Source organism: Phaenicophaeus curvirostris, chromosome 6, assembly GCF_032191515.1.
Source record: "Phaenicophaeus curvirostris isolate KB17595 chromosome 6, BPBGC_Pcur_1.0, whole genome shotgun sequence".
Classification (NCBI taxonomy): domain Eukaryota; kingdom Metazoa; phylum Chordata; class Aves; order Cuculiformes; family Cuculidae; genus Phaenicophaeus; species Phaenicophaeus curvirostris.
Genome location: NC_091397.1, coordinates 37,996,510 through 38,023,505, shown reverse-complemented (window position 1 = coordinate 38,023,505; position 26,996 = coordinate 37,996,510). Strand labels below are relative to the sequence as shown.

The 26,996-nt window shown below is 41.3% G+C and overlaps 1 protein-coding gene across 1 annotated transcript in view; it reads left to right on the top strand.

Moving 5' to 3' along the window:
* Positions 1–26,996, top strand: part of ITGA9 (integrin subunit alpha 9) — a 217,543-nt gene that overhangs the window by 26,418 nt on the left and 164,129 nt on the right. Inside the window, exons 7-15 of the mRNA XM_069859822.1 lie at positions 1,086–1,171; positions 4,256–4,324; positions 7,503–7,640; positions 9,804–9,909; positions 11,308–11,402; positions 15,738–15,828; positions 16,379–16,424; positions 19,355–19,509; positions 26,417–26,577. Of these exons, the coding sequence (XP_069715923.1) occupies positions 1,086–1,171; positions 4,256–4,324; positions 7,503–7,640; positions 9,804–9,909; positions 11,308–11,402; positions 15,738–15,828; positions 16,379–16,424; positions 19,355–19,509; positions 26,417–26,577 (947 nt within the window). The remainder of the gene's footprint in view (positions 1–1,085; positions 1,172–4,255; positions 4,325–7,502; positions 7,641–9,803; positions 9,910–11,307; positions 11,403–15,737; positions 15,829–16,378; positions 16,425–19,354; positions 19,510–26,416; positions 26,578–26,996) is intronic.

The window sequence follows — 26,996 nt, the reverse complement described above, 5'->3', positions numbered from 1 at the left end:
CAGAATGAGGTTATGAAAGGATTTGCAATTGGTTTTACTTGCTCTACAACCAGCTAATGTCCCCAAAATAATTAATTTAAAGGCTTCCGCTGGATCTTCAGTGCCGAAGACTGTTGAAGCCTAGAAGACATTTCAAACAGTCAGTAATTTGGTATTGTTTGACTACACACACACACTGGCCTCTCTTTGTCTCCTTAACCTTTAGTCTTTAGAAAAATATCTCTTGGAAGATTCTGCTTGGTGATAGCTAAATGAGGAGTGTATATATACACATTTAAAGACATAAATAGGTTTTGCCACTGATAGACATGAATTACAGTGTTTACCATGTAGACAAGAGCCTCATAATTTACAGCAGAAGAGTGAGACAAATACAGTAAAGACTTAGAAGGAAAACACTCTTCTGGAGTTATTATATATCATTTTAATGTATCAAATAAGACTTGAATCTTTGATCTCCTTATTTCAAATACACTCCTCCTTTCTTTGATCTATCCTCCCATTTTTCTTCTTGCCTAAACAAAAATCTTTTTAAGCCTTTAATTGCTCTGACCTCATTGCCTACTGTCCTCTGCCCTCCCCATCAACTAAAAAAGGCACATAATTTTCCAAGCTTTCCTGAGCAGTGATGTTAGCCGAAGGAAGACACTTTTGTCTAGTCAAGGTGGGACTGTTGCTCTCTCATGCAATGCTTTTTCTGTGATGATGTGGTTTCTTTGCTCTGCTTGTGTGTTCCTGTTCCCGATTTACTGCTTCTGTTTTTTGCTTCATGGTTACCAAACTGCTCCCCATATCTGCTTTGTGTTTCCCTCACCCAGCTCTGCACACAGCTTTCTTCTCTCAGCTATTGGAAGACTATTGGAGGACATGCTGTCAGTTTCCACTGCTGTGAGCTCTTAAGCTGAATATTGGTGCATCCAGAGTGGAATGATTGTTGAACACTAACAATTTGCAGCCCCGGAGGAGCAGTGAATCCTGATGAGTGTGATCCAGCTGGCTGACCTGTTTTTCAGGCTTCTTCCTTTAACGATTATTTATTTATTTATTTATTTCTTCTCTCCTCTCCCACCCTATCTCCCACTCAGGATATGCAGTGACAGCAGGTCATTTCTCTCAACCAACTAGCACGGATGTTGTAGGAGGAGCTCCCCAGGACGGAGGCATAGGAAAGGTGCGTCTTTTTGTCAAACAATAATGTAGTCAGATGCAGTGGGGAAAAAAAGTAGTACAGATGCAGTTTCCACATGTCTGAGAAGGCAAGAGATTTTTGCCTACAGGATAGTTTTGGAGCACTGAGCAGGGGAGAGGTGAGGTAATTTGATGAAGTCATCAAATTTTCTTGACCTGTCCCTCCTGGTGCCTCACATCCTCTCTTTCCTCTCTCACCAATCCAATCCAATCCAATCCAATCCAACCCAATCCAATCTTTACAATAGTTATTTTAGGTGGACACAGGCTACATTTTTTTCACACTGCTTTAATTTAGGATTTGTAACATATAGGTATTACTTACACCTTCCCTGAAAAGGAAAAGGCTTGGTAAAGAGAGTTTGTCTTCTGCTTGTTTTTTTTATACGTGTGACTGTTTCAGTATTTACTTAAGGGTAGAATCTCTAATAGCCTGCCCCTCTTAAAACTGCATAATATGTTGATGTTTAGTGAATTAGAATCTGCGTTTCTTCCAGCTGTACTTAAAAATCTTGGTGATAGTTTCTTGAGAAGGAAAAAAACAAAATAGTTTCCCTATAGGCATTCATATGTTTGATATCCCAAAGATGTAAGCAAGTGAATAGCTAAGACAGAGATGGCTGGTGAGTTAGGTGTGCCTGGTGTTCTTGTGCTGAGTACAAAGCTGCTGGTAGGGGAAATGGGTGAGGCTGAGTGCTGTGACCCTTGTACACTTCTGAACCAAAGGTGGAGGAGTGGGTGTGGGGAGATGAAGGGAAGGGATATAAAGGATCTGCTTTTGTCCCTTTTCAAAATCTGATCCTTTCAAGACCTGCTGCTACATGAACTTGAGCAGAGATGTCCTACAGCCCCATTCCATCTTCTTCCCCATAGATCTTCTGCCCTATAGGAGCATGAGTTCTAGTTGACTCACAACAATAATGTCTCCGTTACTAGCAATGCTATCCCTTGGTTTAGGCAGATTATTTTTGGTGGTTACTGTGTCCCAGGATGTAACAGCAGAAATGGGGAAAATGGAATAAAAGTAGAGGATGGACTTGGTATGTAAACCAGATCTGATGTGACTAAGACATATATGATATAGTGGCAGTGCTGTTCCTACTGACAGGACATGTGTAGGAAAGACACAGTTTCCTTATCCCATGTACTCTGTCATGGCTTCTCCAATTCACCTTCCTTCCAACCTGTTTTCTCTGTGGGACAGGTTTAATTTCTGTACAAGGAGGGGGAAAAAAACCCCAGCTGTTAACATGAAATCCATGAACCCTGTAGTCTGAAGACCACTGCTGTACTTGCAAAAGGTCCCATCATTCTCCCTTGGCTTGGGATGTGGGTAGCCAAAATGCATGGCAAAGGGGCAGTAAGGGGTGCTGAGTATAGGTGGTTATGCTGAGCAGTCCTGTTGAGTTTCCATACTCTCTAATAAGCTAATCCTTTCCAGTTCCTTGGTAGGAAGTCATTAGCATTGCCACACCCTTTTCAGTGAAGGTAAAGCCAAGATACTTAATGAGACTGAGTCATTTTGTATTGTGTCCCATTCTGGAATCCTTAACATAAGAAGGATATGGAACTGTTGGAATGTGTCCAGAGGAGGGCTACAAAGATGATCAGAGGGCTGGAGCACCTCCCATATAAGGACAGGCTGAGAGAGTTGGGGTTGTTCAGCCTGGAGAAGAGAAGGCTCTGAGGAGACCTTGGAGACTTTCCAGTACCTGAAATGGGGGCTACAAGAAAGCTGAGGAGGGATTTTTTACAAAGGCATGGAGGGATATCACTAGGGGGAATGGCTATAAACTGGAGAGAGAAAGATTTAGGCTGGACATAAGAGGAAGTTCTCCACAGTGAGGGTGATGAGGCACCGGCACAGGTTGCCCAGGGAAGTTGTGGATGCCCCATCCTTGGAAGTGTTCAAGGCCAGGTTGGATGGGGCCTTGAGCAGCCTGATCTATTGGAAAGTGTCCCTGCCCATGGCAGAGCGGGTGTAATGAATTGATCTTTAAGGTCCCTTCCAGCTCATTCCATTCCATGATTGGTATGATTTTTCCTAAGTCAACAAGGGTGTCATTAGTTAAGACTGGGTTTGGAATTATGACACCTGGCAATGTGCTCTTGCTGCTAAACATGCCACTGCAAAACCAAGGAAGTCCTTCAGATCGAGAGCAATTGTCTGCAGTAAATCTGTGATGTGTTGTCTGAGAACACCTTTGAACCCTTTCTCATCACCTATTAATAACTCACCCTATATTCAGCTATTTCAAGTGCTTGTCTCCACCACATGGCCATGGAAATAAAGGATCCACTGTCCTGCAAACTGCATGAGCACCTGCTAGGAGAGAGCCTGTCCAATACTAGAGGAGTTTCAAATGCTGCCTGAGCCAGCCTTTCTGCCAAAGGAAGTCTTTCTAAAAGCCTTGCATTTTAGGTCTTAAATTTTGGCATGAGGTCTGTTATTGAACTTGTATCAATACTTTTATTCCTGAGAGTTCCTGATTGAAATGAGCAATGAATGAACTATGTTTGAATAGTTTTCTAATTTACAGTATGTTTCAGACAGAAAGAATGCAAATACCTTAGGTGATCTGATTGTGATTTCTACTCCAATCTTTGCTAAAGCATTGTGAAATTTGCAGTGCAGTATGTGCGGGCATGTGTCTCTGAGAAGGGGAGGCTGGAAAAGGGAAGAGAGCAGGGTTATAACTTCTCAGCCTTTTGCCCCACTCATTTCCAGGCAATCTCCAGATATCACTTGTTTGAGAGGTGGAAAGTTCCATTAATAGGTGCTGATAAATACTCACATCTGCACATACACATGTGTGTACAAAAAAAAAAAAGGTAGGTGAAAAGGTACTATTCAAGAGTTTCTCGTGAGGCCTGTTATTCATCAAGAAAATGGGGAACTCTGTTTTGTCTTTTAAAAGAAGACTAAGCAATAAAGTAGCCATGAAAATGAACCTTGGCAATAGCCATAGACATGATCATGATTTAGTTATTTAGAAATCACCAATTCTGTACCATTATGTGCTTTGTAGTTAGTGTTGGTTAACTCTTTTGTTTTTTCACTTTTCAGGTGTATATTTTCAGAACAGACAAACGATCAGGATCTCTAATAAAGATTTTTCAGGCTTCAGGAAAAAAGGTGAGCTTTTATGTATGTGTGTTTTCTTTTAAGAGGTAGAGAAGTGGGAAATAATGGCAGGGTCGTCTCAGATTGTCATTCCACCACTTCAGGAGTTGTCAGGCAAATTCTGTTTCTTCTTATCCTCACAGGAGAGCTAGGCCTATTGTATAGACCAGCTATATGCACATTCTCCTTTTGCAGTCACGACTGAAATGTCTGCTCAATATCCCTGTGACTGAAATTAAAGGTCTTGCTGGAAATTGTACTAGTGCTTTGCTTTAGCCTTACACAAATATATTAGTGCCCTCTGAGACATGGGGCACCAGGTCGGCCTAGATAAAGAGATTTCCTCTTAGTAGATGTGGACATGTAGGTAGCCTGGAGCTTATTTTAATACACAAAGCCCCAATCTATTTTTCTGTATACTGTTGTGACAGGGGGGAATTATGCTGTCTTGTGGAGAAGCAGCTTTATTTCCTCAAGAGATGAGGATTTCCCCCCCTCCTACCATGAAGGAATAGTCCTGTATTTTGCAATTGCAACTGGTATGTTAGAGGTGAACTGTCCCCACAATGAAATTTAGTGAATGCTAATGAGATCCAGCTCCCTCTGTGTGGTGTTGTGTTTGAATGGGGAATAACTTGTGTTCTTCTCAGGGAGCCTTGCTGGCGATATGTTGCAGAACAAACGAAGTAGACAGTATATCTAACTATAGGTAACAACAGAAAGATTTCTTATTTGGGAATAACACAATGAGGAAATGATACTCCATACCTGGGATTGCCTGTGTTCTCCTGGAAGGAGAGCTAATACAGAAGAAAATGATTAGTGGTGGCTTCTGGTTCTAGGGAAACCTGCCATCCTCTGAAGAATCTAAAGTGTTTGATTGTATCATCAGTTTGGGAGTGCTAGCAAATTTAGTTATTTTTTTCCCAACGAAACACAGTTGCAGTCTTTAAAAACGTGCCTGGAACAGGAGAAAACTGCAAGGCTGTGTAGGTGTATGGTGTGACTTGTGTTTTGGGGCATCCCCAAAATTTGTCTTTCCCTGCACTAGCAAAATTACAGACATCTTGAATAGAAAAGGCCTCTGAGTTTGTCCAGGGCATCTCCTGTGTTTGATTGCTTCCTGTTCCTTTCTTTCCCTGTTGACTTTTAAATGTCCCTGAGGATGTGCTCGTGGAGAACTGTTCCTGAGCCTAACAAACAGAGCTATCAGGAAGTTGCCAGGTCTCAGCCAAAACCTTTCCCTTTCCAATTTAATTGTTTTATTTTTATATATAACTTAACTAATTAAGTATTTACATCCTTCAGATACTTCTAAGTTGTCATCTTCTCCTTCCCCATTAACATATCTCTATTAGAGATTTTCTAAAACCCCGATAAGAATTTTATTTTAAAAAGAAAGCTGTCCTAAATCACCCTTCCTTTGCTTCAGCAACTGAAATATAACTAGACATGCTCAGCAGTGAGCACTGCCTGGAAGTGAACTCTCACAAAATGCTGCATCTTTCCCAGTGGTGTAAAAGTTCACTTTTCTTACATTCTTGTTAGACAGGTATTAAAAGCAGGCTAGTTTCTTTCTTCCCATTTTTATTGCTGGAGTCTGAACTAGGAAATCAAATGCAGACAAGAAAAAAGAGAAAATGTAATGCCTTGTTAGAAATGTTAGGTGCACAGACTCCAGGTTCTCACACTACTGTGAAATCACCCACGCTGCAGACATAGTATGTAGCAGTTAAGTAAATAATAGCCTTTCCCTGAAAATGGCCTGAATACATAGTGAAATGTTTTTCATAACTTTCGCTCCTTCCCCATGAGAAATGTGTTTTAAAGCCTTAGTGGATTAAAAAAAAACAAACAAAAAATCCAAACAAATAAAAAAATCCACAAGGGAATGTAAGCTACAAAATAACTGGAATCAAATGATGTTTGAGGTCTGACCTTAAACCCATACAAATACAAAAATCTGAATTACAAACTGAAACTCTATCCTTAACTCACCCCACTATATATATTTATATGCATTTATATTTAACACCTTTTAAATCTTACAGGCTACACAGAATAGAGTTGCTGATACCCATCTCCTAACATGCCCAGTAACTTTGGCTCATGCACCTTAACCTGTCAGGTGTGAAAAGCAGTGGGTCAGGGAATTGCAATGAGGAATGTAAGAGCATGCCACAAATGTGATTAATTCTTTTTAACGAGAATAATAATTACTGTAATCTCAATTTTTCCTGCTGTGTAAACAGCTCTCAATTTCAAATAGGAAGCGGTATCTTTTACATTTTTCTTTGGAAGCTGCTTTTCATTGTGAGACCATGCTGTGTAGTTGGTCTCAAAGCGTATGCCTTGTGGCACCTTAGTAGAAGTGGATGAAATAAGAGTGGGATATAATTTTGGTTTTGGTTTCTGTTTTGCATTTAAATGTGTTTTGAAATTCGTCATTTGGATGCTGGTTTGTAGACTATTATCATTTAAGTTAACTCTTATAAAAATTAATGTAATGAAATGAATATGTTCCTTAAATTTAAACAATTAGGTTTTATCAAGGAATAATAATTGGAAATTTAAGTGGCTTAGTTTTTTTTGTGAATCAATTGAAAAACTTTTACTGAACATTGTCTTTCTGTGTCTACTCACTTGCCTGTACATGAGAGATAAGGCTATGTTTGAAACCCACAACCAGTACTGCTATTTGAGGGGGACTGATACGAATTGAGCAGGGGAAGACATAGTTTAGATACCTCTTTTCATTGATACCCTGTTCCTTGCCTATTTTTCTTTTTTCTTTTCTTAATATCTGTGTTACCCAATTTCAGGTCTCTTTGGGAAGTCTGTCTCTGAGCATGAATAACCACTAGCTAGGTTTTGGGAAACTTATTTCACTGCTTCCTAATTTTAAGCATTTGACAAGTTAAAGCTAGTCTGAGAAATCTCTTTAAATGTCTCAATATGTCCCAGGGTACAAATTTCATTCTGTTGGTAAAACATCCGTGCTGATACACTGTTACAGTAAATTGTTCAATTCCTGTCAGAATTATCCCTTAAGCTTTCTCTGTAGGAGTGCTTATGAATGATAAAGCAGCAAGTCATCATTTGAAATTAAAAAAAGAAAAGTCGCCTAAATGATTTCCTTCTGTGTGTGGGCAGATACTGAATGCTTTGTTGTGACTCGACTTGGTTACAGATGGGCTCTTACTTTGGCTCCTCCTTATGTGCAGTTGATCTGAACTCTGATGGGTTGTCAGACCTGCTGGTCGGAGCACCTATGTTTTCTGAGATCAGAGATGAGGGTCAAGTCACAGTCTATATCAACAGAGGAAATGTGAGTATGTACAGAAGACGAGTTGGTAAGGGATGAGGGTGTGGGTCTGGGCACGGTAAAGCTAATGTCCTTCCGGCAATGTATGATGAAACTTTGTGTCTCAAATAGTGGGGCTCTGAATGTCTCTAGTAGAGCCTGAAGTCACAAAAAACTCATTTGGTATCATGGTTTCCCAGACACCAGCCCACATTCATCACAGAGCTGTGAATCTTTCAAGGAGGTCTGGGAAAGTTTCTGGTTTTATGTTGCAACTTGGTGGTATTTGTGGCTTCACGTGACGTTGTTGCCAAAACCAAGTAAGAGTCATCAGCACTGACTGAATTTTCCTTCGTGTTTTGGGTGGTCACTGGATCCTACACATCAGAAAATTGTTGGGATTTACGAGTCCTTGTGAGGAGAAGCCAGGTACTGAGTTCACTTTATCATTACATTATGCCTGATACATAGCCTTTAGTGGAAAGTTCTTATCAGTTGGTACTGTTAGATTTCGCCTGACCCAACAGAGTCTTGGAAAAGTCTAAACTTTCTTGCATTGGCCAAACAAGATCATTCTCGATTTGTACTCATAGGAAAATATTTATCATTTACCTACTATTATGTATTTAATATTAAGGTCCCAAATCATCTTTCTCAAAGGAGGAGTTGTTATGGGCTAAAATGAAATTGGTTTGCTTCATCAGGATTTTGTGAACTTTAATGTATGAAATTTGTTTATACTAGATCTAACATTCAACACAAGTCCTGTAGGCAGCATGTAGGAGACTTCAGAATCTCTTTTGATATGATTTTATTTTCTATTATCACTCCTTTAAATGAGCTTTGCTTTTTCAGTTTGTTCCATAGGCTGTCCCACTTCTTGTACTGCACTGCTGCTGCTGCTGCTGCTCGGCCCTTAGGATAGGGTCCAGAGTGCCAAGCAGAAAATATCAAACATTTTCTGCTCAAAGTGAAAGGATACATGAGTTCATTTTAATCTTCTATAAAACAGTCAAGAAGTTACTAGGAGTTTCTCATACTCCTGCAGCAAGAATTACTTGCAGGAACAATGACTTAGAGGGTTGTGAATTTTATTTTGAGGCTTGGTCATTTTAAACTCAGTTTCAATCTGCAGACGCCATTGCCTAAGAGGTTGTTGTAGCAGATAAGAGAACTGCATTACAGTACAAGCATGCATAGTGATACTAAATTTAATAAACTTACATTTTGCCCTTTCCTGTGAGGACTGCAAAGAAATGAGTTGCACATACAGACCTGCCTGTCTCCTCTCTGTTGTGTTTCAATTTCATTATGTGGGATTTTCTTAAAGTCAGCATCTCCCTGCAGCCAAGAAAAAGATTTTATTACATGTTCCAGAGGGCAGTTTACTCTCATTCACAAAGGAAGAAAAACCAAACCAAAACAACCCTTGAGGTGGGTGCAGAGTTGGATTGCATAACTAAATTTTGTTTTCTTGTGGAAATGTTCATTTTGCCTTGAGGGAAGAGTGCAAGAAAACTAAAGTTTATGTATCTGACCAGAAAGTGGGTGGGCAAGAAATACCAGATCCATATAAGGCTTCTCATAGCATAGGAGTACAAAGCTACTTTATTCTGAACTTTCCTCTGTCACTTTTTTTCTTTAAATTTCTTTCTTTATTCTTCATTTCAGAAGGCTTTTTGGGGACTTTGCTTTAATACTTAAGTCCAGTACTTAAAAAGTTTTCAAATCAAGTTGCCCAAATGTTCTTTGCTTAGGGGAAATTTCTCCTTAATTCACTGGAGTTTAGCTGAATAAGCCTGGACTGAATATTTCACTCCTCTCTTGGATGTAATCTGCCGATAGAGCAAACACTGAGCTATGACAGTTTAGGCATCTGGAAACCTTCAGGAGCTCACCAAGCCCTGTGACTGTATTTAGTTACATCACTGGGTTATTGCTTGGTTAATTTAGCTTTTTAGTTATATCACTCATCTGCCCCCCACCCCTTCTCACTTAAAACTAAAAGAAAGAAGGTTAGAACCCCAAATAAATAAGATCTCTATCACCTAGGTTACCCATGTGCAGTGAAAGGAAGAGTCAGGCTGCAGTCCTGCTCCAGGTGCTTCCCACAGTGCATGAGCGGCTCCTTACCTTGTTCAGTGCTCACACTATTTCCCTGCCTCTGTTTTATGTTCTGCTTGCTAGGGAGTGTTGGAAGAGCAGCTTGTCCTGGATGGTGACAGTGCCTACAATGCACACTTTGGAGAGAGCATGGCTGCCCTTGGTGACATCGATGATGATGGCTTCCCAGGTAAGTGTGATTTTTTCCTGGGCCATTTCTCTGAAATGCCAGTGGGGCTGGCAGCACTACGAGTCTCCTCCAATGGCTGAGGGCCGCATGGCATGTATTGCTACTTTGGATGTGACCATCACCTGGGCTCCCATTAAGGATAAATGTGCTTGTGTAGGATTTGTCTGCTAAAGCCTTTTGTAGCAAATTTTCCTCGATACGCGTTTAGTCAATGTCCACTCAACTCACACCACAATTGCATTAATGTTTGCTTTCCTTGATGCTAAAGCCTACTCATGCCCTGTGTCTGATTTCTTCCCCATTTCCTTACGTCTTTGAGTATTTCGAGTTTTGTTGACATAATTGAATTTCTTATCATGAAGTGTAGCTAAGAGGTAGCTTCTCACTCCTGATAGTACGTACACTATTGATAATTTCTCTCCTACTTTATTCTATCCCTGCTCTTTTTGTGGGCCACTCAGTGTGAGGCCCTATGCTGTGATAGCAATAGTTAAATGAAAAGTGTTGATGCTGGCACCTTTTCTGCCCTGATTTCTGGCAGCACAGATTAAGGACTTCCCAACAAAGTCTGACTTGTCCAGTGTGTGCCTGGATTTATTTCTTCCAGGCCACTCAGAGCATGGTATCCCATTAAGCCTAACCCAGCCTCACTGCAGGTTGCCCTCACAAATAGTGGGCATGTTCTCCCTCTGTGCTTGGATATGCATTTATGTGTTCTTGCTGCTGCTTGTGGGTCAGATGTGATGAAGGAGAGACAGCAGACTGAGATGGATCAGTCATAGGTATGCAGCCATCAGGAAGAGTTTGATTTCAGCAGCTGTGAAGTCTCGATTCAACTGAAGAGGAAAGTGGGAAGTGGGATCACTCTTCAGGAGTATACAGTTAAATTGGATCAAACGTAATCTGAAAGTGCACCTTTGGCAGCCTTTTTTTCTTCCTGCCTATCTATTAAATGTAGCTATCTTAATTTTGGGGCCTTGGATTTTCACACAAAGGTAACATAGTACTACAGTATTTTTTTTGCCAATGCTATCTTGATTCACAAAATTGATGTTCCCCTGGGTTGGAGATTTTGATATGAAAGGATTCTAAATTAACTTTTTGAGTATGGTTGCTGGATAATGAGCACATGTTTTCATAACAAGTACATGTTTCTCATTAGGCAACGTAGCTGTATGTATGTACAAATTCATATACATTTGTGTATTTTTTCAAAGTTTGTCTTGATACGAACTCTTCATTAAATTAAACAAGTTCTTCTAGACGGGTTGGCATGAGCTGCTGATTGTCTTCTTCATGGGGCACTATTTTCCTGTGGGCAGCTGGCTTCTAAAATTAAGGAAAAGTTGAATTAATAGAATGGATTGTGAAATGTTTACAATCTGTACTGTTTTACAGATGTCGCCATTGGGGCGCCTAAGGAGGATAACTACGCAGGAGCGGTGTACATTTATCATGGGGATGCCAATGGTATTGTACCTCAGTACTCTATGGTATGTGGCACTCTTGTTTACGGTACCTATCTGAAGTGATTTTCCTGGGGCCTGCAGAAATAAACCATACTTAGGGGTCTTTATAGGTAGCCTCATCATAGTTCTACATCCTTTTCTTACTGGTTTGAAAATGGCTTTTCCCAAAGTTTGAACATAGCTATAGATGACTCTTGGAACTACCAACCTGCCAGCCTCACTTCTGTTGCCTGGGAAGATCATGGAACAGATCCTCCTAGAAGACATGCTAAAGCTCATGGACGACAGGGAGGTGATTAACGGCAGCCAGCACAGCTTCACCAGGGGCAAATCCTGTGTGACCAACTTAGTGGTTTTCTATGATAGGGTAACCACAACAGTGGACACAGTTAAACTCACGGATGTGATCTATCTACACTTCTGTAAAGCCTTTTACACAGTCCCCCACAACATCCTTCTCTCTGAATTGGAGAGATATGGATTTGATGGGTAGACAGTACAGTGGATAAGAGACTGGTTGGATGGTCGTATTCAGAGAGTAGTGGTCAATGGCTTGAAGTCCAGATGGAGATCTGTGACAAGTGGTGTCCCTCGGGGTCCATACTGAGATTGAGTGCACCCTCAGCAAGTTTGAAGATGACACCAAGCTGAGTGATGTAGTTGCCACACCTGAAGGACAGGATGTCATCCAGAGGGACCTGGACAGGCTGGAGAAGTGGGCCTGTGAGAACCTCATGAGGTTCAACAAGGCCAAGTGCAATGGCCTAGACCTGGGTCTGGGCAATCCCTGTTTTCAGTACATGATGGGGGTTGACATGATTGAGAGCTGCCCTGCAGAGAAAGACTTGGGGGTGCTGGTTGATGAGAAGCTTGACATGAGCCAGCAATGTGAGTTGGCAGCCCAGAAAGCCAACCTAGGCTGCATCAAAAGAAGTGTGGCCAGCAGGTCGAGGGACATGATTCTGCCCCTCTATTCCTCTCTTGTGAGACCTCATCTAGAGTACTGCGTCCAGTTCTGGAATCCTCAGCAGAAGGATATGGAACTTTTGGAATGGGTCTAGAGGTGGGCTGCAGAGATGATCAGAGGGCTGGAGCACCTCCCATATGAGGACAGGCTTAGAGAGTCTAGGTTGTTCAGCCTGGAGAAGGCTCTGAGGAGATCTTATAGTGACCTTCCAGTACCTGAAAGGGGCCTACAAGGAGGCTGGAAAGGGACTATTCATAAAAGCTTGTGGTGATAGGACAAGGGGCAATGAGTATAAACTGGAGAGGGGCAGATGTCGGCTTGATATAAGGAAGAATTTCTTCACCATGAGAGTTGTGAGGCACTGGCACAGGTTGCCCAGGGAAGTTGTGGCTGCCCCATCCCTGGAGGTGTTGAAGGCCAGATTGGATGAGGCCTTGGGCAGTCTGATCTAGTGGGATGTCCCTGCCCATGGCAGGGCGGTTGGAACTAGAGGATCTTTAAGGTCCCTTCCAACCCAAACTATTTTATGATTGTATTCTGCAGGGTAAAATCATGTTAATAAGGAGATACTTTGCATTGTCTTTTGCTAGAGTTATCCGCTCTAGCTTCCTTCTTGAAGCAAATGAAGTCCTGGGTTTGAAGGTCAGCTTTTAGAGATAGTAGTGCTGTAGAAGAGACATGAAAACCTTGGAGAGATTGAGCACACAAGTTATGGAGATGTCAGTTAACAGTTGGGAGGTCACTCTTTCTTCCTGCAGAAGCAGGCTTAGTGAGGAGGAAGAGGTACTACGTTGTCTTTTTTTTTTTTCCTGCAGAAGCCTCTACCCATCTTGTTGTCTGTCTCCTAGTGAAGTGACAATATATCACAAGGGTGCTGTTGGGTGCTGTTCCCCTGACCGTTATTATTATGAAGTAAAAATTCGGCTGGGATTTGCTGTGGTGTCTTGTGTGGAGATGACACACTGCAATTTAGCTACTGTAGCCAGACAGTAGGGAAGATAAATTTATGCTCATGCTGCTCAACATGTGTCCCCTAGTCTCTGTCTAGCACATTTCTTTTTTCCAGAAAGCCTAAATCTTCCCTCCCTCCATGTGTTTGAAGTTCTGGCTGCTTTGTTTTGTTGCTGGGTGGGATCCTTCATAGTAAATCAGTTTAAGTGGAACTCAAGAGTTTAGTGGTTATATTGGAGACTTTTCTAACAGACTGTAGAAGTTTAGTCCTTCTTTCTTTTAACATGTATGTACTGTGTACTGCTTTTTAGAAAAATAAAGAAGTTAAATGACTACGAATGCCTCAAAAATGCACTAATGTGGGGCATGTGGAGGATTCTGCTGATTTCTTGGTGAGAGCCACTGGTCGGTAGGTTCTTCTGTGGCAGTTCAAAAGCTTGGAGCTTTCCAGCTCTTGCTTAAAAGGAATAGCAGATTTTTTTTTTTGTTTTGTTTTTTGTTCATGAGAAAATTGAACATTTTTGAAGGATACCAGATCAGCAGGGGGGTGGTGATACATCCCATGCTTGTGATCTCTCCCTCCCCATTGGAAGAAGGCCAGCAGACAGGGTGTGTGCCCCTCCACTTGGTCAGTGGGACAAAGCCCATTCCAAGAGTGTGCCAGAGTACTGTGGTCATTGACTCTTGAGACCATTCCTATTGTTGTGCTGCATTCTGAGGCAGCCAAGGGGGCACTGCTTACAGGCACTGTCTTTGCCAGTTCCCAGTGTCTGCTGCAGGGCACCAATCACAGCAACTGTTCATCTATCAGTTGCAGCCAGAATCATAGAATCATAGAATCATAGAATCATAGAATCATAGAATCATAGAATAACCAGGTTGGAACAGACCCACCGGATCGAGTCCAACCATTTGCAGCTGTCTACCTCGCTGTCCTGGATTTGAACCCAGAGGTGAAAGATATTTTGTATTTTATTACTGTACCTCTGAGCCATCTAAATGCCCTGGATTTCCTTTTTTAAATAAGCTGAACAAGGTGGAGGTGGATGTCTGTTTTCACCCTTTTCATTTTGTTACTTTCCCCTGCCCCCTTTTCTTCATCAACATCATTCCCTCATGTCCCTTTATCAGCTTTAGTGGTGGCTATGAGCAGAAGCACCTTAATTGGCTTTGTGGCCTGCTGTTTTCGTTCGTTTCATTTCACTTAAAAGCAGAGCAGCATTATACCTCTGCCTTCTAGGCTATAATAGCCTGCAGATGTCTGCCAAGATGTTTGCAGGAGGGATTTACTACCCTAACTGGGAGCCCCCAAGAGTGCGATGTAAATGTAATGTGGAGAGGAAGTTACTTCCAGTTGTCTTAATCTCATCTGCCTATAAGTAGGAAAAGGCGATCTATACATAGCAGAGCACTGTTTTCCCTTTAAACGGCTGTCAGGATATCTTTCTCCCCCTCAACTCGTCTTTTTTTCTATGAATTTCCTGTCTGACCTTTTGTCCAACACTATGTCCTTTTATGGGAAGGCCAGGAAAAGCTGGTCACACGTCACAAGCTGTGAAGCACCACCAACAGCCTTGGAATTACTTCATGGGATAGGTTTCCTGTCTGTAACTTCTGCAGTCAGACATTGGTTTGAATTCAGGTCTTGCATTGGTGGCCCAGCATAATGAATGAGAGCTCGGAGACAGCTGGTTGCCTTTGAAAATCAGATTTTGATATATTAATTTGCTTCAGACAATGGTATTACAACTCAAATAATTTAGAAAAAGCTTTTGTGTTAGTAATTTTAAAAAACAAGCTATGTTAGAAGTTAATTAATCTTTGTGCTGGGGAGACAGAAATGAGATACAGCTTCCAAACTGACACAAAATACTGCATAATAGCTGATGGAAACCAGAATTTCCAAATGGGATGAAAATTAATCATTTTGACTTGGAGAATGCTGGCAAAACTTGTGAAAAGGCATGGTTGTGCAGGATTTTCTGTTTCAATTCATCATTAATCTTGTTAGGATGCCACTAAAAACTTTGTTTTACAGAAATGAAGGTAATGCAAAAAAAAACCCAAACAATCCAACAAAAAGAGAAAATCTCTAGGGTACAGTTAATGAACACATCAAACAGATTTCTCTGGGTGGGGAAGGGAATTTATTTTGCTTGGGTCTGCATGAGGGTTGTAACACAGGTGTGTTTTTTAATCCAAGTCAACACTGGCCTCCTCTTAGCCCAGAGCAGAAGGGCTTCCTGCGTTCGGCAGCCTTCCTGCTTGGGGCTGTGTGGGTGAAGTAGCTGCAGATGTGCAGCACTCCCAGCCCATGAAAAAGAGCCCTGTTGACCATGAAAATCAGGCTTGAAGGCTTTTTTTGGCTTTCCTTTTTTTTTTCGGTTTTGGAAGATACTTTATGTTACTGACTGATTTCACTTGTGTCTTTTCTGCTGCAGAAGCTGTCTGGGCAGACAATAAACCCAATGCTGCGGATGTTTGGCCAGTCCATATCAGGAGGAGTCGATATGGATGGCAATGGTTATCCAGGTACGTCCGCTACATTAACAGTGAGAGCACTGGGGAAATGCAGCAGCAGGCTGAGAAAACAGCAGTACCAGTTGTTTCCAGGATGCTGGTTCCTGTGATTGTGGGAGGCCAATTAAGCTGAGCATTTTCTTCCCTTTTCCCTCTGTTATTCAAAGCTCCTGATAAGAATATGAGCCAATTGCTTGATTCAGGTGTTTAGGCAGTCATGAGATTGAGATATTATTGAGATATTAAAGCAGAGGATTTCAGTATTTGGCCAGGTTTTAAGCTGCTTATAAACTGCCCACTCATGATGATAACATTAAAAAAAAATGTAGGCAATAACATAATAATAAAAAAACACCTAAAAACCAAACAATGAATTATAAGTGAAGTAAAGTCACAGACAGAACCCTCCAGTTATAATACAATGATATTTGAAGGGACTAGATAGTGATTTAAGTAGGAAAAATGCTTTTTTTAGATATATGCTCTGTAATTTACCAACTAACTTTAAAGAACTGACTTCTATGCCTCTTTTTTAACTGTCTTGATGTTACAAACATTTCAGATGTGACTGTTGGAGCCTTCTTGTCAGACAATGTGGTACTTTTGAGGTGAGATCGATGTTCTTTTCATATACTGTTGTCTTCTTTTTGTGTCTGTTTTGTATCTTATGTGCTCTGAGTCCTCCATCACTCCAATATTTGTGACCAGAAAAATCAAGCTGGATTACTTTTCAAGCAGAACCTTAGACATGGATAGTGTTAAAGAATGCACAGTCTAATATAAACACTGTAGTGAGGGATGACAATATGTGGGACTCCCAGTGCTGTAGTGAAACAAAGGGTTAGAGCTAGAAGGAATTTGTTACATCTTAACGCCTTTTAGAAAGGTTGCTCTGAATTTGTGAGAAGGCTTTTTTATTGTTCTTACATTTGCATAAAGTAAATAAAATATGATTTAAGGGAATGCAGCTGAACAAAAAGACAGCTGTGTATGATGCCAGGATGTAATTTTGCAAGTTATAATGGGACACAGAATGAAATAAGAGTCTTCAGGGAAATGAAATACGAAGATGTTTACAATGCACACAGGATCTGGGCTTCTAGTTTGAGTGTATGAATTAAGTGCAATTGCTTGTTTTATCTGATGGAAAGTGGTGTGACAGCTTGGTTGACCAAATTATGCAGGTGGAGAGTTAGAATAGGAATGGCTTAGGATGCTCAGAGCTGGGGAAAAGAATGGGAAGTTTGAATTTTGCCAGTAGCTCCATTGTTATTCTCGTTAATATTTAACAGAAAAATCCTGTCAATACCTAGATGTCATTAGAGGTAGAAGTCACTTGGGACTCCTGCATCGTAATGGAAGATACAGGCTTGTGGCGAGACTGGCAAGGAAAATGCTGAAGTTGCAGTAAGGATGTGCCAGCTTGCTTCCTGTTCAAGGCAGGAAAGACTTGTCTTTCCTTGCATTTGAATCAGTTAAACAAAGCAAAAAGAAAAGGAGATGGAGGGAAGAAATGCTTTTGATAATCAGTGTGGGAGGTGGTCACATCTTCTGAAGAGTTTTCTGTTCCTTCATCACGCACACATAGGAAGCCACTTGCTGCTTCTGTGAAAAGGTGTGTCGTGCCCCAGATGAGATCTTGTAGCCCTGCATCTCTGAAACTGCTAGAAAGAAAACTGCATTTTTCTTGAGCATTGTTGTTACTTGCAGAGGGGCCAAGGCAATCTAAAAGGCTTGCTGTGATATTTAAAACAACATACATCACAACAGCATGGTGACCTCTGTCCTCACATTTAGTCATACTTGTGCTTTTCAGAGGAAATTAGAGTATTACTGACTGACTTTGTGGGCAGCCTGATTAATTGCTGCTACTGCCAATTTAAAGCATGTCCCTCTTGCTATTTAGATTCAGATTAGGATAAAGAAATCGGCTTTCCTCCCCGCCCCATCCCCTCACCCCTCCAGAAGTCTTTGTGAAGTCCTTTGGCCAAAACCAACAAATGTTTTGCCAAGTGATATTAAAGTCTTTGGTGGAAGCCGCGGTGGCTTGGGCAGACTGTTGTTGTTGTATCGCTCGCGTGTGTGTATGGCCATTTGACAGATGCATTATTTGGTTTTCCCCCCCGCCAGTGAATAACCAAGTGAGCTAATGTTAAGGAAAAATTACACAGTGCATCTCATGACCGGAGATACATTTTTCTAGGTCATTCATTATAGCATTTACTCTTTTATGTCTCTTTTTCTTGCTTTTTCCTTCCTTCTCTGCCCCCACTGTTACTGTATGTATTTCTAGGATTAGTATTTATCATTCATCCCCCATCTCAAAATATGAACTTGCACTGTTATTTCAGTTTGTGGTAAAAGAGCCTGAGCAGCTGTCTTAGAGGTTGATGTTCATGAATCTTGTTCCAGTTGATATTAATTAGGTGTTACCACAAACCCCACTCTCTTCTCCCTTCTCTCCCCCACCTCTAAATTAAGTAGCTTGCGGAGTGAGAGTCCTTCAGTTGTTCACTTACATGGTCTGGCCTTGCATGGCTGCTGGGACTACCTTGGAAGTGAATCTGCTGGTTGCTGCACATATTTTTTAGTACTGGAGTTGATTTTGGAAGAACATGTTCACGTTGAACATATACATAGTTGAAACCACGAAAAATAACATTCAGTGAATTTTTGGGCTGAAGTTCTGCACAGGGAATGGCTCAGGAGAGCCTGGCTTTCTGGGCTGCTTTTCCCAGCCTGGTGGGTCTTCTGTATTGTGTGAGAGAGGAGATCCACCTGGGTCCTGATGGCACTTAGCTTGCTTTGTGATTCTGTCTGAGGTCTTCTTCAGCCAGGAATAGTTGTTGTAATAACCCAGTGCCAAGTCACAAGCTTTCTGGAGCTTTCATCCACAGTGCACTGGGTAACTTCTGAAGCAGAATTCAGCAGCATGAAGAGTATTCAATCCTTACCACTCTCTGGGAGGGAATTAGCCAAATGTTCCCTCCCCCAGAAAATATGAATGTGATGTCTGTTGTCCCTCTTATACTGTCAGAAAAATTATGTATGAATCGACCTCCTATGCATGTGCTTCCTCCTTGACCTTCGGGTCAGCAATTTAACTGTAGATCATTCTCTAGAAGCCTAAGGTCTCTGCCTACCTGTTCCTGATGATCCAGGCTGTTTAGCTCACTTGCATGAGCTTGTTGTTCTTGGTTGCCATTATGCTAATTTTGCTATCCTCTTCAGTCACCAGGAAGGCTTTATGCAACTTTTGCTGGAGATGATTATTATTATGTATTGTCAATTTCCTCAGCTGCCTGCCCGAAGTCTGTATCTGAGCACTGAACTTCAAGCTGGTACTATGGTTTTCATTCGGATACTGTTAGTCTTTGCCAGCTAGGTCAGGTGATGATTTATCTTATGGTTCAAATGCACTTTCTTGTTTTTCATGCCTATTCAAAATTGTGCACTTTACCAAATATACTTTGTTTTCCCTTGACTGAGAACTTCCCTGTGAATGATTGCTTAATTCCAATTCTCTGTTGATCTCCAGATCCAGACCTGTCATTACCATGGACATAACCATTTTCCTGCCTGCATCCATCAATATCACAGCTCCTCAGTGCCATGACGGGTTGCAGCCAGTGAACTGCCTTAATGTCACAGCATGCTTTCGCTTCAGTGGCAAGCGTGTTCCTGGAGAAATAGGTAAGGTACCTGCACCAGCCCTGGGAAGGCGCATGCTAGCAGGTTGACCTGGAGCTGAGGGATCCCTTTGGAGTCAGTAACGGAACTTTTATATGAAATAAGTTGTTTTGAAGTGAGCTGGACCATACAATTTCAGTGCGTTGGAAGCTCCCTGGGAACTTGGGCATATTTTTACCTTCTGATGAGGCTACTGTAATACTGAGGAAATTTCTTCCTTAGTCAGAGGAAGGAAATGTGTCCGTGGGCTTACTGCATGGACAGAGAACACAGAAGCAATTGATGCTTTCTAAATTCAAATTCCATGTTTACCTCTTGATAATGTATTTCTATATCCATTTCAGTGTTATCAGAAGCAGGTGTGATTTGCTCTGGATTAATAGTTTTTGAAATTCTACAAGGAGCTCTTGAAACAGAGCCCAATGAATGTAAATTCCTGCCAGACATGAACAAATTGTTTTCTATGCATCAATCTGCCAATCTGTAAAATTATTAAAAACAGCGCAGTATTTTTACTGATCTCAAGAAAATTTTTCAAGTTAGTTAGTCTCTGTAAAACACATAGAGTTTCTGGGGTGAATGGAATTGTATAAGGTGTGTTATTGTGCAAGCCCTTATGTCTTGACTGCATTAAAATATTTCTTATGTCTTTTACATCCTAATGTTTACAAGTCTTAGAAATTGTGTAGAATGGTATGGTATACATAAAATGTTTCTGAATATTGTAAGGTCTGGGTTTGTTTGGTTCGACCACAATGTTTTACCTTCACCATGCTTTAGGAATGGTAGAGAACTCACAGTGTGTTGCTCGGGGAAGATATTTCACCCTTGAAGCATGCTCCAGCTCTGCAGTGGGTCTGGTGAGGAGCTGGAGGAAGCAATGCCTCCTCGTGCTCTGGGCCCCAGCTTTTCTGAACCATGAATTGAGAAAGCTGAGAGTTTCATTTGTGCATCCCAGTATGAAGAGCCTGCTGTGGTATTTGGATTTTAAATGAGTCTGAGAAGGAAAAGGTTTCTTGATACTTCTGCTGCTATTCATATGGAGTGAGAACTACAACTGCTTGTAGAAGTTGCTCTCTGCAGATAGTCCCTTTGTCACCTGAACAGCTCAAAAAAGTGGAGTTACTGAATTTGAGATTCCTCTGAATTCTAACACATTGGTGCAACTGAGAATCCAGGGGATTTTTTGCACTTTTTCCTTCCCTATAAATGATGTGTCTCGGCAGACCAAAACGTACTTTGATAAAGTATTTTTTTACTGCCTGCTACTCCGTCAGTTAAGAAAACACATATCCAAGTACTCCAGGGATGTTAATTCCTTTCTGAAAATTACTGATTACATTTTATGAATATCTGGGTTTTCTTATGTTCCTGGGAGTACTGTTTAAAGTGTTTCCTTTACTTTAATTTCATATCTGTGGACTTGTAGCTAAGAAGTGAGCTGTCTTCTTTCCAATCTAAGTATCTCCAGGGTTGTGGATGCCCCATCCCTGGAGGTGTTCAAAGCCAGGTTGGATGGGGTCTTGGATAACCTGATGTAGTGAGATGTCCCTGCCCATGGCAGGGGGCGTTGGAACTAAATGATCTTTGAGGTCCCTTCCAACCTAAACTATTCTATGATTCTACGATCTGTTCCCCTTGTTTGCAACAGACCTGTCTTCCTGTTCATAATGTCTTGTAAGAGTCAGTTGAATTCCTCTGTGGTGTCATACAAACTGCACTCCCAGTGATTTATTGTGGTGAAAGCACATGTGCATCTTCTTTGGCATCCATCTCATTACAGGAATTTTTTTACTATTAAGTAGATTATTATAAAACTTCCAACCATTGTCCTTTTATACAATGCTTCAAGCGAAGTGATTTGTCTTGAAAACATTGCAGCCAGAAGTATCTCACTGTATAAAATCCCTTAGGGATATGTTTTGGGTAAAATATCTCCAATAAGCTTTCCATTTGTAATCTAAAAGTCAGGCCATTTTAATTATGTTGCAGTCGAAAAGTATCAGTTAACAAGGGGTGGAGCAATTAATGCAAATATTGCAATGGTTCCTCTCCTGCATGGTTAAATGTTGAGAAAAAAATGGAATATCCCTGTAGGTGCATTGTTGTCTGGCTTGGACTCTGAGAGGCATATTGAGGTGTTAAAATGCTACGTCAAAGTTTTGTGGCTAGAAGTTTTGGGATCATCTCATCTTTGGATGTCTGGGGGCGGTCTGTTAAGTCAGAGGGTGAGAATGTAGCGCTCACCAGTGATGCCACTCCCCTAAGGCTTGTCAGTGCAGATGCTCAGGACTGTTGCTTACTGGTGGAAAGCTGGGTGTTGCTCTTGCTTTTGGGCAGCTAACATTGTTCACCTACAACATTTAGAGAGTCATGCTGAACACGCAGGCAACATTTTTCTGTGGCAAATGTGTATCTTCAATGCTTATTTGACTGCGTGATTCTTTTGTTAACTGGCACGTGAGGGAAAGTTGTCTTCATCTACACTGCCTCACACTTGTGTGTAAGCCTTCCCCACCCTCCTTTTATTTTTTCTTCTACTGATGGTTGCAATGCTACTGGTCATGGTTAACTATCTGAGGATCTGTGTTTATTGATACTGCTTGATATTGCCAATAACGGTATAATTCCCATCCATTTTGTGGATACTGTTTGCAGACTACAGGCTTCAGAAGTATGCATTTATTGCTGAAATGGTTTTGTCTGAACAGTGAGCCATGGGCTAGTAAAGCATGTGCTCTGCACTGTGTGTCAGGCATTGTCTGACCCCTCACACAGCCCTTGCTGGAGAGCTGAGTGTGTAGTCGTGCACCCACTGACAGAAACAGCCTCTGATACATCCTGGATGTGTGAGGAATAGGGCATTTTCAGTTTTGCTCTTTCACCTCAAAATCGCACTCAGGGCTGTTCCTCCCTCACTTGAGAGGCCATTGCTTTGTCAGCCCAAGGGTCTCTGTATCTGCAGGAAAGGCAGGGATGAGAAAAAGGCCTTTCCTAGTCTGGATGAGCAGGCTTGAGCCTGTTCAGATTGTACAGTTCTGGGTGGCCAGAACAAGAAAACAGATGCTGCTGGCATGTCTGTGCATAAAATGCTCTTTCCACATTCATCTCTGCAGGAGTATGGAAGTAGACTTGTGCCCATAGTCTGCATAATTTCCTCTACAGTATTAACAGCAACAATAACAATAGTGCTGGTGTGGGAGTGTGGTGAATTTTAGCGGCAATTAAAATGATGGGTTTGGGGCATTTGGGTAGATTTAGGCAGATGTGTTTTAAACTTTCCCAAAGTTTCTCCTGTACTCATCACTTCAGATGTGCATCGCTTGTGTGTTGATTCGTTTCTAGGGTAGTACTCCTGGCCTAGATACTGTCACCTGAAAGACTGGTGTGAGATTTATTGTGGGGTAATAGGTGGGTATTTTCACTGTTAGAATATTTTTCCAGGACTGAAGAAACATGCCTGATCCAAAACATGATGAACACGAACATTGCTTATGTTTATCCTGCTGAGTTTGGTGCAAGAGTATTATTTCTGTCTGTCTCTCACTTTTCCAGTCTGCCTGAGTCAGTGCTACCCTCTGAATGCCTCATAAGCAGGGATGCTGTAGGAATGTGTTGTTAAGTGTATGGAGCTGTGAGGAGGACTTCCTACTTAGAAGCTAGGGACAGCACTGGGGGAGAGGATTTGAAGGAATGTTTGAAGTAAGAGGAAAAGGAAAGCTATTTGGAAGAGGATGGGGGGAGATATCCTATGTACATAGTCATTTGCTAGGGAAAGGGTTTTTTTTTAATATTTTTGTTACCTAAGAATTTTCTCTGCAAGCAAAGTTCATGAATCATTTTCTCCTTGTAATTATTGGTAGAGATGGCAAAGAAACATGTTCCTCTTCCAATGTTTTTTGTTATTATTTAGTCAGTTTTTAATTTTCTCAATGTGGTGCCTCCCCTCCCCTGCCGTGAATCAGTACTATAGCCCATAGTTTAACAAGCACTTACGGATGTGTGTATTTCTCCTGAGCATTTTGCAGCCTGCTTTTTGTGTGCTGTAGCATCATCTGAGTGGGTGATGAAGGGATGTGCTGGGCGACTTGGAGTTTGTAACCCCTCCGTTAGCACAGCCAGCTGTGATTCTCATTATAGCTTACAAGATACCACTGCATGATTTCAATGCCTTCTCACTCCTGTTTGCTGCAGGGCTGCCTTCAGCCCTGTGAGGGGATGACTTTTGCATCATAGGTGCGTATGTGCCACTTAGGATGAAAATCTGTTATAAATTGCCTGCTGCCATTCATTTGGTGCATCTGTTTCTGGCTGGAGTAACTCCCTTGGTCTGCTGGTTGGTAGTCGTCTTGCAGACATGATAAAAATTTCTCAGAAGGAGCTGTTCTTAAAGCTTTTAGGCATTTAGCTTACTGTGAAAATAGAATAGTCATTAGAAGAATCTAGCCCTTCATCTGAGTTTATCAAGTCCATGCCAGGGTTTTATTTTGATCATTTGAAACTAGGTAGGCCAATCCCCAGAAATGCTTCTAATCAGTTGCATTTAAAGCTGCTGGACAAATATTTGAAGTTATTACCTGGAAGGGTTAATTTGCCTGTGAAAATTTGCCTCCTGACCTTCTACTGGGGTGAGCAGGAGGAACTTACACCACCAGCGGTGTGAAGTTTGGCCAGTTATCTCCCCACCCTGATTGCTTTTTGAAAGCAATGAAGCTGGGGAAGGGAAAAAGGAGTCTTACTCATTTCAGTTTTTCCACTGATGTGACATCATTGGATATAACATAGAAACTAGTTGTCAAAATAAAGGAAGGCAGGGTGGAGGATGGCAGCTGTACTGTTTGATTGAAAACATCCACAGCCATTTCAGAGAAACAGTAGCTAGGATAGTTTTACTTGGAGTTGTGGTATGGGACTTGCATTGGGATGCATCTCAGGCATGTGCCTGTACCAAGGAATTGTTCAGTGTCAGTAATATGTTTTGCTTCCTTTGGACAGCTTCTGAGCCTCCCCAGGTGCCCCTGCATGCTCTGCAGCCCTGCCTTCCTTTAGTGCTCCTCCTTTTTGAAGAGGACTGCATCTTCCCATGAGGCTTTTTGCCTCTGCCTATGCAGGGCCTGGGTTTGCTAACAGGCTTTCTTGTCTTTGTTCTTGGGATGCCAGTACAGATCTCCGCATGTGTACATGCATGTGAGGTCTTGAAAGCAGAAGGGATGTGTGTGGCGTATGCACACTTCAAAAAAGTTAAAAAAAATAAAAGGTTTAGAAAGACATTGCTGGGATTTTAAACAGGCTGAACCCTGTGTTTCTGTTTAGGTGGTGCTTTTTAGTGGGACTGAGCAAACCCCACTTCAGTGAGATTTTTTTGGTGCTAAGCTTGTCAGAGTTTGAAATGTTTTCAAGACATTATCTTTCTAAGCAAATTATTCTGCTAGAAACAAGCAAAAAATGTTCAGGTGGAGCCCTGTGATGATAGCTACTCTATGGGTTTTCTTACTACCTAGGGTATGTCTCAAGTTGCTTTGTGTGAACTTGTGAATGAGCTTTTCATCAGAATGCAACACACTGCTAACAGATGTGAGGTCAGTTTGAATTATGTGAATTATGAATGTTCACAGAGACTTTTGCACGAAGTTTTACAATATCATTAAATAAATTCTTCAAAGTAGTGAGAGTTTGGTAGAGAAATGATTGGAGGTGATAGCATTGGCAGTAGCGTTAATTTAGAGAGATTAGGATTTTCACTGTTTTGAAATAAACACCACCACAAAAACAAATAAAACCACACCAAAACCCAGCAAAGGCTGAAATTTGGTATAGAAGGCCTCAGTCCAGGAATGTGTTAGATTTACACTGTTTGTTTATAAAACTCTGGCTTAAAAATGTTTACATTTATCAGGAGTATATCAATCATTTAGGACTTAAAACATAAATAAAAGATGGAACAATAATTTGGCAAATGCCCTACATATGTAACAATTCAGCACAGGAGCTCGTGCTGGCTGTAATTTACAAAGATTACCAACTAATTAAGACACTTATAGTGAGCCAATCTCATGGTATTCCCGTTACTGCCTTGATACCAGCTGAAATCAATACAGGCTGTGGTCTGATGAGTGAAAGAACCTCACAGCCAGCCTTTCCCTTGTCCTTTGGCAGCAGCAGTTCATGCTTCTGTTGCAGCTTCATTGCTTCTGTTCCTTCATTTACCAACCAGGAAGGTATAGGCAGCTTGGATTACTCAATCACTGTACAACTGCTTCAGGTAACAATTAAGTTCCCTTTTGGACACATATACATCCAGTCACAAACCGATTGTGTTAAGCTACCTATCCTACAGAATAGCAGGAAACAGGATTTACAGAGATACAGCCCATTAGTCTCTGGATATGTCTCCTATGTCAAACCACCAGGGATGTCTAACACCTAAAAGATGGATACCGAGTGCAAGTCATCGACCTCTAGTTAAGGTCTAACTGCTAAAATGACTGCAAATCAACAGAAGTAATTATCAGGAAATGCCATATCCTGGCTGAAATTTGCATGGTTTGTGCTGTTCTAGAAGGAAAACAAAACTTGAGGCTGCTGTTGTTGTTTGTGTTAGCAACATAGTTTAAGCATCTCTTCTTTCTTTTCTTTTTTTTTTTTATGAAGAGTGTGTGTATTTTTACACATCATTTCCTAAGGAAAAGGATGGGCTGGAGTATTTATTGACATGAAACCTGGGAGTATGTCAGTAATTGGATTTGGTTTTGTGCAGCCACAGGAAACTTAATGATTGATTGAGGGCCTTCAAGAGCTGACCTTTCTTCAAGCACACATGCCCCAGGGGCAACAGGATCCATTGATAAGTGGCTAAAAAATAACTATTGTTCACTTACATCCTTTGTTTTCTTCTTCCTTTTTAAAACAGGTTTGAATTATAACTTGACTGCTGATGTGGCAAAAAAGGAAAAGAGCCAGCAACCCAGAGTTTACTTTGTGACTTCTGGAGAGACAGTGGGGCAGATTACGGAGAAGTTACAACTATCGTACATGCAGGAAAAGTGTGAGCATTACCTAGCGTATGTCAAGGTCAGTCCCTTCTTGTCCTTACTTACGTTGGCCTTACTGCAGTTCTAGTCTTTTAAAAAAAAAAATTCAACTAATTAAAGTGGTGCTGCTTGGCTTAAGATGTTCTTTGTTTTCCTGACAGATGAATGAAGTTTTTTGGGTGGAAGCTCAGAACTTATTGCTTGGCATGATTTGTCAGGTTGAGCACCATTGGGCCTTCAAGACGTGGTGCCAGTAATATATATTTTATTACTTTTCATCAGGCACATTTGTGGAGGATTTCTTTCTTCTTTTGGCTTGATTCGTTACTACACTTGTTATACTCAAAATAAGGAGGCAATGTTTTGGTTTGACAGGAGCAGCAGGTTTAGTGTTTAAGTTTTGTGTAAGGTCTGACTGTGCAAGGTGCTGGTGATGCAATCTGCAAGGGAATGGCAGGA